The sequence below is a fragment of the Cladosporium halotolerans genome (assembly GCF_011745625.1).
Source record: "Cladosporium halotolerans strain TM138-S3 chromosome Unknown Sca33, whole genome shotgun sequence".
Lineage (NCBI taxonomy): Eukaryota > Fungi > Ascomycota > Dothideomycetes > Cladosporiales > Cladosporiaceae > Cladosporium > Cladosporium halotolerans.
In genome coordinates, this window is record NW_027191484.1 from 52,974 (window position 1) to 66,154 (window position 13,181).

A 13,181-nucleotide genomic window follows, 5' to 3' on the forward strand; every position below is an offset into this window, starting at 1 on the left:
CTAGGCGAAGCTCACCGGTCCCAAACGATCCGAGTGGCCGCGGTATAGGCGGCCAAGTGACACGGTTGGCGACACCACTGCTCCGCTCGCGATGTTTAGTGGTTTGTCCGCCCCAGATTGGTTCATAGACGGACCGTGTTCCTGCGTTAGCCCCTCGTCTAACACCAATACCCTACCCTCGAAACACATGGCTCAGCCTTAAGACCTCGTGAATGGGTGACGGTGCCGACTTCGTATCCTCAGGGCAAGATCTATCCGAGTCGTTTCCATGTGATCCGTGCTTGCCACATCCACGCTACGCATTCCGTTTGCGAAGCGGTTGCTCTGGTATATGACCCAGTGACTGCGTGCCCTGATCCTCACGCTTCCACATTCTCCGTTGTCTCTTTGCTTCTCACCTGACCATCCCTACGCTTTCCTCTCCGGCGATTTCTCCTTGACACTTTCCTTTACAACCCATTCACCCAAGTCTATCTTTGACCAGCAACTCATCACTTCAATTCAACATGCGATTCTCTCGCGCAACGGCTGCAGCCGCATTTGCAGCGCTGCCAGCTACCCTTGCCCAAACCTTTACCGACTGCAACCCACTGGAGAAAACTTGCCCAAAGAACGATGGCCTAACCTCAGCAACCTTCGAGACCGACTTCGCCAAAGACCCGAAAAAGGATAGCTGGAGCAAGGCTGCATGGACGCAAATGACCTACAATGACCAGGGCGCTCAGTTCGAGATCGCCAAAAAGGGCCAGGCTCCGACCATCGAGACCGACTTTTACTTCTTCTTTGGTCGCGTCGATGTCACCATGAAGCCCGCGCCCGGACAGGGTATCATCAGCTCCATCGTTCTTGAGAGCGATGACCTCGATGAGATTGATTGGGAATTTCTTGGTGGCGTGGACAGCAAAGTGCAGACCAACTTCTTCGGCAAGGGCAACACAACCTCGTACGACCGCATGATTGAGTACGATGTCGCTGCTGCCCAGGAAACCTTCCATACCTACTCCCTTGACTGGACGTCTGAAAGACTTCAGTGGATCATCGATGGTACTGTCGTGCGAGAACTCAAGTACACTGACCCTGTTGCTCTTGGCGGCAAGGTAAGAGCGAACCATAATGAAGAAGTCAATATACATAATACTAACCATCAACAGACCTACCCTCAAACGCCCATGCGCCTGAAGCTCGGCAACTGGGCCGGCGGCGCTGAAGGCAATGCTGAAGGCACCATCCAGTGGGCGGGTGGTCTGACCGACTTTACCAAGGCTCCTTTCAATATGTACGTCAAGGAGGTCAGCATCATGAACGCCAACCCGGCCGACAGCTACGAATACGGGGATAAGACCGGCAGCTGGCAGAGCATCAAGATCAACAAGGACGGTTCCTCGTCAGACGCGAACGGTGGAAGCTCCGACTCCGCCAGCACCTCTTCTCTTTCCAACAAGGGCCTCTCCAGCTCCACCGTCACCTCATCTACTGCTTCCGAGACCGAGAGCAGCTCCAACGGTAACGTTGAGGGTATCGACAAGCACACCGAAGCCGCCAACAGCGTGACTCAGACCGGCTCGATGTACAGCACCAACACAGCCTCGGCTTCGGCCCTAAACTCTGAGATCGGCGCCTCGACCATGAACACCGTCGTTAGCGCCAGCACCCAGGTACCAGGCTCTGTGCCTACCGGCTACAGCAACGGCACTTGGAACTCATCTTCCCACAACGGCTCTGCCACCAGCGGTGCGTCGGCTGCTGAGCAGACTACCAGCGGCAGTGCTTCGCTCCAGAGCGGCTTGAGCATTGCCTTGGTAGCTGGCCTTGCCTTTGGTGTCTCTCTGCTTTAAGAAGCAAAGTTTGATTAAGAGTGAGAACGATACGGTATACCCAGTGAGCACGGATCTTATTTCATATTTCGATTCTTGCTGCATTCATTGGACGATAATAATTTGTTTCGGTTTTTGCTTTCTGTCAGGGCAAAACGGTTGACCTGAGATCATCTTATCAAACCATTGGAAGTCGTACATAGACACCGAATGCCCTGAGGCTCTTTCACATTGCAACAAGCCCCCGTCCACACGTCACCTTCAATCTCAATCCCCTCTCAAGAGATCCGCTCCATCATTGAATCCAACCAAACCACTGATTCACATCTATATTCGAACAGCAAGCAACGGCCCACCCGCAACAGCCACCACCCCGTTCAGAACCACCCCAGCCGTGACCCTGGGCCCCGCTCACTCACTCGTCCTGCTCACCCCTGCGCCCGCAACATTCTTTGTCTGGTCGGGCGTGGCGCGTGGACTCAAGGAAGATTACATCCTCAAGGCTACGAAAGGAAGACCTGTCTCATCCAAAGGGAGTTATCCATCGCCATGACCTGTCTGTCAACAATTATGTAGCCATTGGATCAAGATTCTGATGGTAGAGTGATGTCAAGCTCGCGTGCGTGCTTAGCGTTTGATCAACCGAATGCAAAATCACGCTTGGACGTTGTGTTGTTTCTGGAAACGCTCAATTACAGAAAGGGTAGTCGTTGCGCGACAGGTATTTTAAACCAGGTTTGGCAATGTTCGAATTGATAGCATGTTGTAGGCGCCCCGAAATCTATTCTTTGATCAAACAGGACGTATCAACTGCGAGTCAAGCGGTCGTTGTGGTTACGAGCTCCGCCATTGGCTGTCCAAGGGTGTTGGCACAATGGTGTTGAAATGAAGTTTCTGGGCTGAGCGTAGGGGTTTTGGACGACGTGAGAGCTGAGGTGAATCATTCTCGATCGATGAAGTGCAGATACTGAGGTGCTTATACTCGCGGGATTACTGAAATGTAGGCGGAAGGTCGAGCCGAAGAACCGAATCGACCCTCTCACGCTGGTGGGGAAATGTGGGTACCTGGACAGAAGGTAGAGCATCGTATGATAGATAAAAGTAAACCATCTCCATGATTCAAGCATAGTATTCTTCGTACACTTACCACTATGTCAAGAGCCAACACTGTCTTGGAGACGCCATTGACATCGCTGGATCATGTCGAGTTGACGCCTCTACCACCCCTCAATGCTGCTCAAGAAAGCGAGACGCCAACCGTTACTCAGAACAAGGATAGCCTCAAGCGTGATTGGAGACTGCTGTTCAGATTCATAAGCTGCGGCGTCTCCTTCTTCGTCGCCGGCGTCAACGACGGTAGCCTGGGCGCCCTTCTCCCATACGTGATCCGAAGCTATGGTCTCACAACCGCTATCGCCTCCAGCGTGTAAACCGTTCCCATCCCGATAATTAAATCCGATCCTCGACTGACTAAATCACCCAGCTACGCCGCCAACTTCCTCGGCTGGCTCACCTCCGCTCTAGTCAACACGCACCTCAGCCAACACCTCGACCTCGGCGCCCTCCTCGCCCTCGGCGCAGCCCTCCAAATCGCCGCTCAAGCCCTGCGCGCCTGGACGACGCCCTTCCCGCTCTTCGTGGCGACCTTCTGGCTCACGAGCGTCGGGCAGGCGTTCCAAGATACGCATGCGAACAGCTACGTCGCCGGCGCCAGCAAAGGCGCGCACAATCTGTTAGGCTTCATCCACGCTTGCTACATGGCTGGGTGCCTGCTGGCGCCGTTCGCGGCGTCGCCTGTTGCGGCGGCGAGAGAGCCTTCGGTGTGGTATCTGTCCTATGCAGTTTCTGCTGGGCTTGGGGTGGTGAACTTGCTTATGTGCGTGGTTGCTTTTCGGGATTCGGTGGGGATGAAGAGCAGTGGGCCGCGATCTGCTGGAGACGATGCGTCGATGTCAGAGGATGAGCCTAGACGACAAGCAGCGACACGACTGCTTCAAAAGACGCTGAAGCAGAGCAGTCTGTGGTATATCAGCGTTTTCTTCTTCTTTTACCTGGGAATGACATTGACCGCTAGCGGCTGGGTCGTCGAGTATTTGGTGGATGTGCGAGACGGGGACCTTGATCGTGTCTCGTACGTTCCGGCGGGTTTCAGCGGAGGTATGTCTCTCTTCTTAGATTGAAAATTGAAGTTGTGAGCTGACACTTCACAGGCTGCTTGCTCGGAAGGCTGCTATTACCCGAGCCAACGCATCGATACGGCGAGCGCTTGATGGGCACCATCTATCTTGTGATCTGCCTGGGCGTTCAGTTAGTCTTCTGGTTGTAAGTGATCGACGATCCCAATGGCCGAGTACTGGGACTCATCTGAGAAGCAGGGTACCAAATATCATCGCTGCATCGATTGCCATCAGCGTATTCGGTTTCTTTTCTGGCCCATTATTCGCCGCCGTGAGATTCGTCCCGGCTGACTGGCCCCGGTTGTTCGTGAGCTGACACTTAGACTCCAGGCGATGTCCGTGGGCTCCAGATTGTTCCCTTCGGAGACGAGATCGACCGCACTCGCTTTGGTATTTGTCTTTGCGCAAATGGGCGGATCACTATTTCCCATCGTCACTGGCCTGCTGTCTACCTCGGTCGGAGTGTGGGTCCTGCAGCCTATGCTGGTTTCTTTGATCGCAGTCACGATCGTTACATGGTTCATCATTCCGAAACCCAAGGACTCGCAGAACGACGAGCTGCACCAAGAGTAAATCGGCGCGAAGATTAGAATGCATTATCATTGAAACATTAAGGTATCATTACGAAAATTATCCCCTTCACACAAGCAAGCCATGTCGCTTTCCACTCACTTGCCAACAGTCTGCCCCGTCGTGTTCATCGTGTAAATACTCAGCACGTCCGTCGAATTCTGATAATCAACACCGCACACCTCGCTGAACTCGCCCACAACGCCCGCGCGCTCCCTCACATACCCCTGGATCTTCTCGCGCGAGCAGCTCTCCTGCGGCCCGTCGTAGCAGTCCGGCAGCGTCAGCGGGACCCGGTTGACCAGCACGCGGTAGTAATCGGTATCCGCATCAGACCCATTCGGGTACCCGTACGCCTCGGCGCAGTCCATGCGCTCGATGGCGATGTTGCCGAGGAACGGCAAGATGCGCGAGCTGCGCCACTGGCGGGCGTAGTTGACGCGGTCGAGCGGCATGGAGCCGTTGACGTCGTTGGCGCCCGTCAGCGCGGAGTTGTTGTAGAGGCCCATGGCGACGAGGACCATGGGCGGGAGTTCGCGGTGCGTGAAGGAGACGTAGAGGTCTTCGTCGGAGTCCGTGCGGTCGGCGGTCAGGAGGTTGATGGTGCTGTTGAACCAGGGGAAGCCGTTCGCGCCGGAGTATTGCGCGCCGTAGCCGCTGTTGTAGTGGTACATGAGGTCTTGGCCGTATTCGAATTGAAGCCATTCGTCGGGGCGGAAGAGGGTCTCGGAGCAGAAGGGCGAGGAGCCGCGGACGACGGTGTCGTAGCCGCACCATTGGAACTGTGGATGGTGGTTAGGATGGATTCTGCGATGGGCTGTCTGTCGACATCAACTTACCATGCCAACCACATCGGAAGCGGTCCAGTTGAACTCGGGAGCCAAGTGCTGCAGACGGGCAATGATCGGCTTGGTGTACTTCTTGACATATTCGCTGCTCTGTTCCGAGCCGATAGAACCAGAGTAGGCCGGGCAGGCCTTGTAAGGCGTGAGAGAGTCGGCACCTGATTCTGCGCCCTCATAGATCTGAACGACATTGATTTCATCCTCCTCGAGCTCGATGGCCCGGACGAAGCTCTGCGCGCTGATGACTGTCCGCTCAGCTGTGCTGGTCCAGACGTTCTTCGGCTGCTTCAAGTTGTCGTAGCGGTAAGAGAGCTGCACACCGAGATGAGCAGCCTCCAGCTTGCCGGTACGGGTCAACTTGGACTCTTCTTCGATCTTAGGCGGAGACCAGTCGCTCAGGAAGCTGAGCTCGGGAATGACATCCCACTTGACGGAGGTGTTCGAGAGCTTCTGAGTGAAAGGCTCCAGGTATGTCTCATAGTCGAAGCTGTTGGCGTTGATGGCGGCATGGCGGACCAGGTATGCAGCCTGGGTCACAGAGCATCCCTGAGGAGGGGCGGGATCTCTAGGAGGATCGGAGGGCTCGTAGTAGGGTGCAATGCCAGCGAGATGCTCAAGCGGGTTGAAAGAGTATTCGGAGTAGAGCGGGCGCTGCTGCCACGCATACGCCGCAGGGAGCAAAGCAAGGTAAGAAAGCATCTCCAACACTGTCACACAACTGTGGCTTGAGAAGAATAGGTCAAGCCACAACGGAGGAAGGGATTCGAGGAAATATAGAAGACCTACTCATTGACCTACAGCGCACGCGATTCAGAAATCTCGCCTTGCGGCGTCATGTCGACGATATTTGTCTGAGCGCCGGCATCCATATCCGAGCAGATGTCGACTATAAGCATCGAAATCATCACGATGGCCAGCGGTCAAGTACAAAATCTTGGAAGTCGCCTGGAAAAAGCGGATCCGATTGGGGAGCTGAGACCAAGAGACGTCATTCGCGTTCTGTGATCCATGAAGGATCAGCCCTAAACCGGAGATTTGACACCTGTGTGGAGATCAGGACGCGCGTGTAACCTTATTGTTGGCTGTCATATCTCAGAGTCTAATGAAGACAGGCGATCATTCGATGGTTCCATCTATCCGCATCACCTGCGTACTTTTGCCAACAACGCACCATGCATGCCAGCGTGCCTGATTCGACACCGCGACTTCCATGCTCCGATCGCTGCCGGTCGACAGACTGCAACAAGGTAGCCTTGTCATCAAGACTGTTGACCATTTCCTTCTGATCTTCCAGATTAAGCATTTCAGGTTTGACCTGCGGCAAGCAGGACTCGTCTCCGTAGATCATTCGGCCATATCACCGCTCTGCACGACGTCAGCCCTACTGCCCAATACAATCCATTGCATTGCCATTCCTACTCACCTGAATTAACCTTCACCCCAGCCATCACAAACAACCCCAAACAACACCCCGCCCCAACCGCAAACAGCCCCGTCCTCAACCCCGCCAACCGCACCGTATCCCCCAGCACAAACACCGGCACATACACCACCCGCGTGATAACATACCCCCCCGCCAGCACATTCAGCCACCCCGTCTCCAACCCCGCCGCATTCCCCGCGACGACAGCAGCAGCAAAGAGCCCGACGTTCTCCGTGCCGTTCAGACTCGCGCTCTCGGCGCGGACGATCCGGTCGCGGATGAGCGGCGGCAGCGTCCTGTCGGCCGCGACGAGGCCTTTGAAGGAGCGGGGGTCTTTGCGCACGCTCGCGAGGTTCCGAGCGCGGGAGTGAGTCGTGTAGGCCAGGATGGAGTAGGCGCGGGGGAGGAGCGCGAGGAGCCAGGCGAGCGGGACGAGGTGGAGGGAGTAGTTTGTGGGCGCCATGGCGGTGAGTCCTGCGAGCCGTGTCGCGTCGCGCGTGCGTGCGGCGAGAGTGTGCGCGTGAGCTCGCGTCCATCCATACCTTATACAGGCGGAAACCTCGCAGGGGCAACACATGCGCATAACGTTACATAACGTTTGCTGGCGCCACGCTTCGCGCCCCAGGGCCTCAGCAGCCCATCAAGTGGTCAGCATTCAGCAGCTCGCTCGGCCCGTATAACGCACGCAGGCATCGCGCGAGCCAGACACCCTCGCGCGCGACCCTTGGTCTTGTGATCTTGATGTAAAATCCCCGAGGGGTTACCGTGCTCGCGCGTTATGTCAGCAGCCACGGTATGCGCTGCGCTGCGGCCGCTGCGGCGTTGACGAGTCTTGGCGAGGACGTCGTCCGACTCGTTGGTGGCGTGCGAACCTCGGATCCTGAGGTGTCACGCCACGCGCGAGGCGGAGAGGCGGTCAGTCAAGGTGGCTAAGGCGGAGTAGAGACTCGTCGGGGTAGGTGGTGCTGGAGACTTTTCTATTGCAGCTGTTACAAGTGTGAGGTGAGGCAATGATGGGTTTGGCTGTGAGATTTGTGCACATAAGTTTTGATACCAATGGCTAGATACAGCTTTGGGAGAGAGATAATTACGAGATACGAGAACAAAAGTCGTTCGCTAACGCTGGCGAGCCGCCGGTGCGATAGAAGAAGAAAAGTAAAAGAAAGAGGAAAGAGAAAACTCCGACTCCGGCTCCATTCTATACATGAAGGAGTCGCACGCAGCAGCTCCATCAAGTCGTCTCTGGGCGTTTTTGATTGTATTAGGTCGGAAATCATGAGCATGCGGGCTTTTCACGGCTCAGCGCGTTCATGCAGCCTTGTTGGGGTTGACCCAGGGCTCGGCGGGCGGCGGGGTGAGGGTGGAGTTCGGGGTGAAGACGCCGTTGTTGACGAGCCAGGCGGCAGTGTTGAACTCGGAGAAGAGGGTCTTGATGCGCCAGCCGAAGCTGTTCTCCTCGTCGGGGATGGTCTCGAGGATGGCGGTGCCGATGACGGGCTGAGAAGATGATTAATTGGAGTTCGTAACTATGACTGATTTAAAGTCAACTTACGATGACAGCCTGCTCGTTGGGCTGGCCGTTGCCGGAGCGGACGGTCTTCCAGCGGACGGAGGTGGAGTTGCAGCCGTGGAAGACGTTGAGGGTCTCGAAGGGGATGTTGGGCTGCTTGCCGTGGTTGGCGCTGAACTCCTCGCGGCTCTTGAAGGTGATGGCGTCGACGGGGAACGGGGCCTCGCCGCCGCGGTTGCGGATGATGTTGACGGCGGAGCTGTAGTCCTCGAAGTCCACGGTCAGGGCCTCCTCGGTCAGCTCAAGGGTGTAGCCCTGGATGAGTTGCTGGAAGACGCTGGCGACCTCGGCCGCGTCCTCGTCGCTCAGGCACTGGTCGCCCTTGCCGTGGCCGTAGCCCTTCTTCCTGTGCCAGGCACCGGGACGTCCCCAGCCCCAAGCACCCTTCCTGCCAGGGGCGGGGGCGGCCATGGCCGTGGAGACGAGGGCCGTTGCAACGGCGACAATGGCAACAGCGCGCATGTTGACTGATTAAGGTGGCTGGAGAGGAGGTGGCTGGTTGGGTATAGCGAGTGATGCTAGGAAAAGTCCTGAAGGCAGGTGATTATTGTATTGAACGTGCGACTGGTGCTGAAAGGCTGTTGTGCGATGATGGAAGTCGAGAGATGCCTGGACGATCCCTACCTTGATATATACGTGCTCGCCGGCGCAGAGACTCCGCGCACATGGCATGCGTGCCGTCGCCATACAGCGCGCAGGCCGGCATCAGGATAGCAACATGTGCATCACATCTCTTGGCCAAAAGGCTATGGGCTCACGTTGTGCTGATACCAAGGCGGCGATTGCATGGGGCCGACTTGGACGCACCGCAGTGGGAAGGCAGTGGGCGTCGCTTGTCTGCGGGAGGCTAGCCGGTCCCATCTGACGTCTTCTCATATCGAAGTGAGGCGTTGCCCGTAATAGCATCGTCCAAGGCCCTAGAGGTAAGAAAGCCTTGCTGCGCGGGCTTGGAATCAGCGCCATCGGCCGCCCTTGCTGATACCAAGAGGTCGGCCAAGCGTGCCAGCGCTGGTTCCGGCGCCACTAAGCCTGGGATGCATGGTGCACCGCATGTTGCACCGCAGGCGTGGCGGTGTGGATCGTCCGGAGTATTGGCTGCTAAGCTTGCGCCTCGCCCCAAAGCAGCAAGGCCGCTGATGATGAGCGACAGGGCGCAGCGGGGGCCCGCAAGGGTGTTTGTAGCCCTGCGCGCTGCTCTCGAGAATCCCGCCGCCGCGGATCCATGCGCGCACAAGGACACACACAAGACACGTTCGTCGCCGACAAAGAATGGTTAGGTGTGTGTGCGAGTGTGGAGCGAGACGTTGCACCGCACACGTGCAGCCTGCATGTCGGCCACGACATTCTCCACACGCTGCGAAAACGCTCTCCCGCCTCCCAAGTCACCAAGTCAGAGACCTCGCGATCCCTAGCGCTCACGAGGCCCGAAACTTAAAATAGACACAGACGCCCTCAAAGTCCCATGGGTCCCCAGACGGACGCATGATATGCTCCGCTATTCTGCCTCCTGCCTGCGTCGGAGAATTAACGCTGTGTCGGGCTTCCACTCGGGCTTCGGCTGACTGGGCTTTGTCGAGCGTGCGGCTGATCCGCGCCTCTTATGGGCGTGCGCGCGCAGTGCCGTCGCGAATACGCGAGCGTGAGGCGCGCCGCGGATGCAGGCGCGCGGCGAAATCGATCGACATCCTAGTCCGTCGTAGTCCCACGGCACGATACGCATAGGCGAATGGAAGTGGCAGGTACCCTAGCCTTTACTCTACTTGACAGCTGCAGACACGCATGGCAATGCTGGCCTTGCCCAGGTCGCTCTCAGTGCGGACAGCGGTCGTTGCAAGGCTCGGTACACTCGAATCCCGTGTCATCCACCACGTTGTCGCAGAAGTACACCTTGGCGTCCCTCCCGTCGCCGGAGACCGTCAGTTCGTTGTCGAACAGCTCGATTCGCTCGCACGGCGCCGCGCCGCTGCAGTCGAGCGTGGCCACCTGGTCCCCCCGCACCGTGCCGCGAGCCTGGCCCCAATGCATGTCGGTGATTTTGAATCTCGACGTATCGCATCCGCCCGCGACGCCGTTATAGGACGTGCACTGCGTGATGCCCCAAGCGCGCTCCACGTTGTGCATCTGGAAGTCGCGGAAGGTGATGTTCCGGGCGTGGCCGAAGCCGCCACCTACATGACCGCATTGTCAGATGGGATTGCGTTTCGGAAAATACACACGCGCGGAAGCCACGTACCTCCTCCATTGGGCGGATAGCCCGTGTTGACGCCGGTCCACTGCGCCGCGGTTAGCTGATATGTGGCACTGCGAGCAGCCTGGGCCCCAGCCCTACTTACCGTCTTGATTCGGGCTCCCCAGATCGTGTCATATAGAACGATATTCTCGGCAGTCACGTTCTCGATCACGTTTATTTGCCCGGGGTATTGACCAATGCTGCCCATGGCGAAGCTCAGACCACGGTAGAAGGTGCAGTTTGCAATATAGATGTTCGTCGAGTTCTGTTTCATGCTGATTGAGTCATCTCCGTTGTCGACGACCCACCTCAGGAAAGTGATATTGTTGGCGTAAACAGTCTTTGGTACCTGTCAGCACACAATGGCTTTCATCATGCGCGAGTCAGGATCAAGGTCTTTCTTACATCCACTCCATCAGTATTGACAATGCTCCGGAAGTCCCGTCCAGGGCCGGCGGTACAATTCGCGTAAATGTCTTGGAGCAGCACGCGCTCAGACCGTGCCACAGTCATCGTCCACATCTGAGACTGAACAAATCGCAAACCTTCGATGACCGATTCTGTCGTGTCGGTGATGGTAATAGCATGCGGGCGACCGTGCATATTCGACCTGCCCTGGTTCCCTTGATGACGGGATCAATACATATTGATTGAATTTACATGGGGTTCCAGACTTACAGTCGTACCAGACTTGGCCGTTGCCGTCGAGCGTGCCCACGCCATGGCCGTAGAAATGGATGTAATCTCCACCAATGTGCCAAGCTGAGGTCTGGTTTTGGAATCCAATGGGCAGTGAGTTCGCGGTCCAGTACTCGATGTCGTCGCTCCACAGCAGCGTGCCGTTGACCTCAACGTCGACGTGCCGTAAGCCGGTCGTGTTCAGCACGGAGCGGACGTAGTAGGTCGTGTTCGAAAAGACGACATGGCCGTCGGTTTTGCACTCCTCGAACGCAGCGAGGATCGCGGGAGCGTCGTCACCATCTGGCTTGCCTCCGGCTTCCACGACGCAGGTCTTTCTGCGTTTCGGCCAGTTGCCATCGTGAGAGTACGGCGCACCGCCGCCGGGCAAGGATGGCTTCCAGCAATCATTTTCACCCAAATACTCGCAGACGAATGGATCCTTGCGGTCCGGCGGCGTCCAGTGCTCTGATGGAGTGCTTGGTGCTGGCAGCGCTGTGGTGCTTACAGTTGACGGGGGTTGAATGTCGATGAGGGGAGCTTGATCTGCCGCAAGGGCGGTGGAGATTGCAAGGGCAAGCCCAGCACAGCAGAGGCTCAGTTTGCGCGACATGATCACAACGTTTTTGTGTTGTTGTTTCACTTTGCAAAAGCCGTCGAGTGAGTAGGCATTTACCCCTCATATGGAAGTCCGCGACTCTTGTCACGCCCAGACTCTAGCCGCCGGCCAGCCCGATGAAGGTGGAAGTGTGTCTGATGATCTCACAAGTGCTTGCAGCCGTCGACTTTGCTGGCAGGAGCACAACAGGTACATGTACCTTACCAACCTATACCTTTCATATTCGATGTGCTCTATTACACATGCAAGTTGGCTTAATGCTCGGTCATCTGGTGCAACGATAAATCTTATGCAGATTATTATGTACCTTGCAAGGGACCCATTGTGCATCGACAATGCAAGCATGACTGTCCCGCGTGGTGCATTACATCGTGCTCTTCACGGCAGCAGCATTCCAATCTGACCGTTGTCGATGACACGCGTACTGTGCAAGGGGACAAAAACTCCGAAACCGACACCATGCTCTGACTTCTGTCATGCCTGCCAGTAAGTGCATCGGACCGTCGCGCGAGCCAGTCGTTACTGCCGACAACACGGTGACGATACTTTAATCAAGCCCAAGGTAGGCGTGGCCTTACGATGCAGTGACTAATATTCCGAGCTCTCTGGCGTCCAGCATTGCCTGTCTTCTAGGTGTTGGGGATCTTGCTGGTGACTTCTCCAGATTTTGGCGAAGGCGTGATCGCAACAACTCTACACCAAACCTGAGATATCTCATGATCAGATATAATCAAAACCGTCGGGGGTTTCCCATAAGGGCGTGATATCCTCGAGAAAAATCAACTGCCGGCTTTGTCTACCTCAAGATCAACTGTCTCATCGGTCCTGGAGGTGCCGTTCCGAAGTCATGGCATGCATCACGAAAGCACGCAATCCGGCTACACTCGAGCACGACATCCCAGAAGGCAGAGCTTCACCCGGCTTGACCACTCTTGCGACATCAAGCCCCTCGCTAGGCCACTGTTGCCCTCGAGCTCGAGACAACGCTTATGCGGCCTGATATCTCGGGGCAATAAGAGTGGTCGGTGGCAAGCTTGGATTCTACCTCGAAGATCCACTGGCAGCTCAACTCGAGGATGGCGTGCGCACATGGCTGCATCCTACGACCTGTGCTGGACTCGCAATCCCTCGTGCTGGGCTCAGCCGCCCTATTAGGACTCTCGTACCCATGCTTCGGCCTCTCAATGCTCCATCGCCAGTGGGACCGCGGGAATAGGTGATAATGTTTTCCCCATCGCGTGCGAGCGGTCCCACC

The 13,181-nt window shown here is 56.6% G+C and overlaps 6 protein-coding genes across 6 annotated transcripts; 2 read left to right on the plus strand and 4 right to left on the minus strand.

The window, feature by feature from the left end:
* Positions 1-222: 222 nt before the first annotated feature.
* On the plus strand, positions 223-2,054 carry WHR41_07752 (uncharacterized protein). Its single transcript, XM_069376356.1, has 2 exons — positions 223-1,097; positions 1,152-2,054. Exons 1-2 carry the CDS (start codon positions 507-509, stop codon positions 1,833-1,835), a joined length of 1,275 nt encoding a protein of 424 aa, XP_069226749.1. The 5' UTR covers positions 223-506; the 3' UTR covers positions 1,836-2,054.
* Positions 2,055-2,965: 911 nt separating this feature from the next.
* On the plus strand, positions 2,966-5,733 carry WHR41_07753 (uncharacterized protein; the record flags this gene model as incomplete). The annotated part of the gene is made up of 6 exons (XM_069376357.1): positions 2,966-3,240; positions 3,298-3,971; positions 4,025-4,136; positions 4,187-4,262; positions 4,322-4,606; positions 4,674-5,733. 5 exons carry the CDS (start codon positions 2,966-2,968, stop codon positions 4,562-4,564), a joined length of 1,380 nt encoding a protein of 459 aa, XP_069226748.1. The 3' UTR covers positions 4,565-4,606; positions 4,674-5,733.
* Positions 4,572-6,130, minus strand: WHR41_07754 (uncharacterized protein). The gene is made up of 2 exons (XM_069376358.1): positions 5,401-6,130; positions 4,572-5,343 (listed from the first exon to the last, which is right to left on the minus strand). The coding sequence occupies exons 1-2, from the start codon at positions 6,103-6,105 to the stop codon at positions 4,660-4,662; spliced, it is 1,389 nt and encodes a 462-aa protein (XP_069226754.1). The 5' UTR covers positions 6,106-6,130; the 3' UTR covers positions 4,572-4,659.
* Positions 6,131-6,465: 335 nt separating this feature from the next.
* Positions 6,466-7,644, minus strand: WHR41_07755 (uncharacterized protein). Its single transcript, XM_069376359.1, has 2 exons — positions 6,830-7,644; positions 6,466-6,771 (listed from the first exon to the last, which is right to left on the minus strand). Exons 1-2 carry the CDS (start codon positions 7,410-7,412, stop codon positions 6,764-6,766), a joined length of 591 nt encoding a protein of 196 aa, XP_069226753.1. The 5' UTR covers positions 7,413-7,644; the 3' UTR covers positions 6,466-6,763.
* A 216-nt stretch (positions 7,645-7,860) lies between these two features.
* WHR41_07756 (uncharacterized protein) lies at positions 7,861-9,094 on the minus strand. Its single transcript, XM_069376360.1, has 2 exons — positions 8,382-9,094; positions 7,861-8,326 (listed from the first exon to the last, which is right to left on the minus strand). The coding sequence occupies exons 1-2, from the start codon at positions 8,859-8,861 to the stop codon at positions 8,138-8,140; spliced, it is 669 nt and encodes a 222-aa protein (XP_069226702.1). The 5' UTR covers positions 8,862-9,094; the 3' UTR covers positions 7,861-8,137.
* Positions 9,095-10,069: 975 nt separating this feature from the next.
* Positions 10,070-12,045, minus strand: WHR41_07757 (uncharacterized protein). The gene is made up of 5 exons (XM_069376361.1): positions 11,308-12,045; positions 11,035-11,252; positions 10,733-10,969; positions 10,633-10,672; positions 10,070-10,567 (listed from the first exon to the last, which is right to left on the minus strand). Exons 1-5 carry the CDS (start codon positions 11,918-11,920, stop codon positions 10,209-10,211), a joined length of 1,467 nt encoding a protein of 488 aa, XP_069226752.1. The 5' UTR covers positions 11,921-12,045; the 3' UTR covers positions 10,070-10,208.
* Positions 12,046-13,181: the final 1,136 nt, after the last annotated feature.

Coding starts and splice junctions, on each gene's coding strand:
- WHR41_07756 (XM_069376360.1), bottom strand. CDS start 8,861: ATGCGCGCTGTTGCCATTGTCGCCGTTGCAACGGCCCTCGTCTCCACG. Junction 8,327..8,381: donor CCAACGAGCAGGCTGTCATC/GTAAGTTGACTT, acceptor TCATCTTCTCAG/CCCGTCATCGGCACCGCCAT.
- WHR41_07752 (XM_069376356.1), top strand. CDS start 507: ATGCGATTCTCTCGCGCAACGGCTGCAGCCGCATTTGCAGCGCTGCCA. Junction 1,098..1,151: donor CTGTTGCTCTTGGCGGCAAG/GTAAGAGCGAAC, acceptor AACCATCAACAG/ACCTACCCTCAAACGCCCAT.
- WHR41_07757 (XM_069376361.1), bottom strand. CDS start 11,920: ATGTCGCGCAAACTGAGCCTCTGCTGTGCTGGGCTTGCCCTTGCAATC. Junction 10,970..11,034: donor TCAATACTGATGGAGTGGAT/GTAAGAAAGACC, acceptor CAGGTACCAAAG/ACTGTTTACGCCAACAATAT. Junction 10,568..10,632: donor CTATCCGCCCAATGGAGGAG/GTACGTGGCTTC, acceptor GCGGTCATGTAG/GTGGCGGCTTCGGCCACGCC.
- WHR41_07754 (XM_069376358.1), bottom strand. CDS start 6,105: ATGCTTTCTTACCTTGCTTTGCTCCCTGCGGCGTATGCGTGGCAGCAG. Junction 5,344..5,400: donor CTTCCGATGTGGTTGGCATG/GTAAGTTGATGT, acceptor CACCATCCACAG/TTCCAATGGTGCGGCTACGA.
- WHR41_07755 (XM_069376359.1), bottom strand. CDS start 7,412: ATGCGCATGTGTTGCCCCTGCGAGGTTTCCGCCTGTATAAGGTATGGA.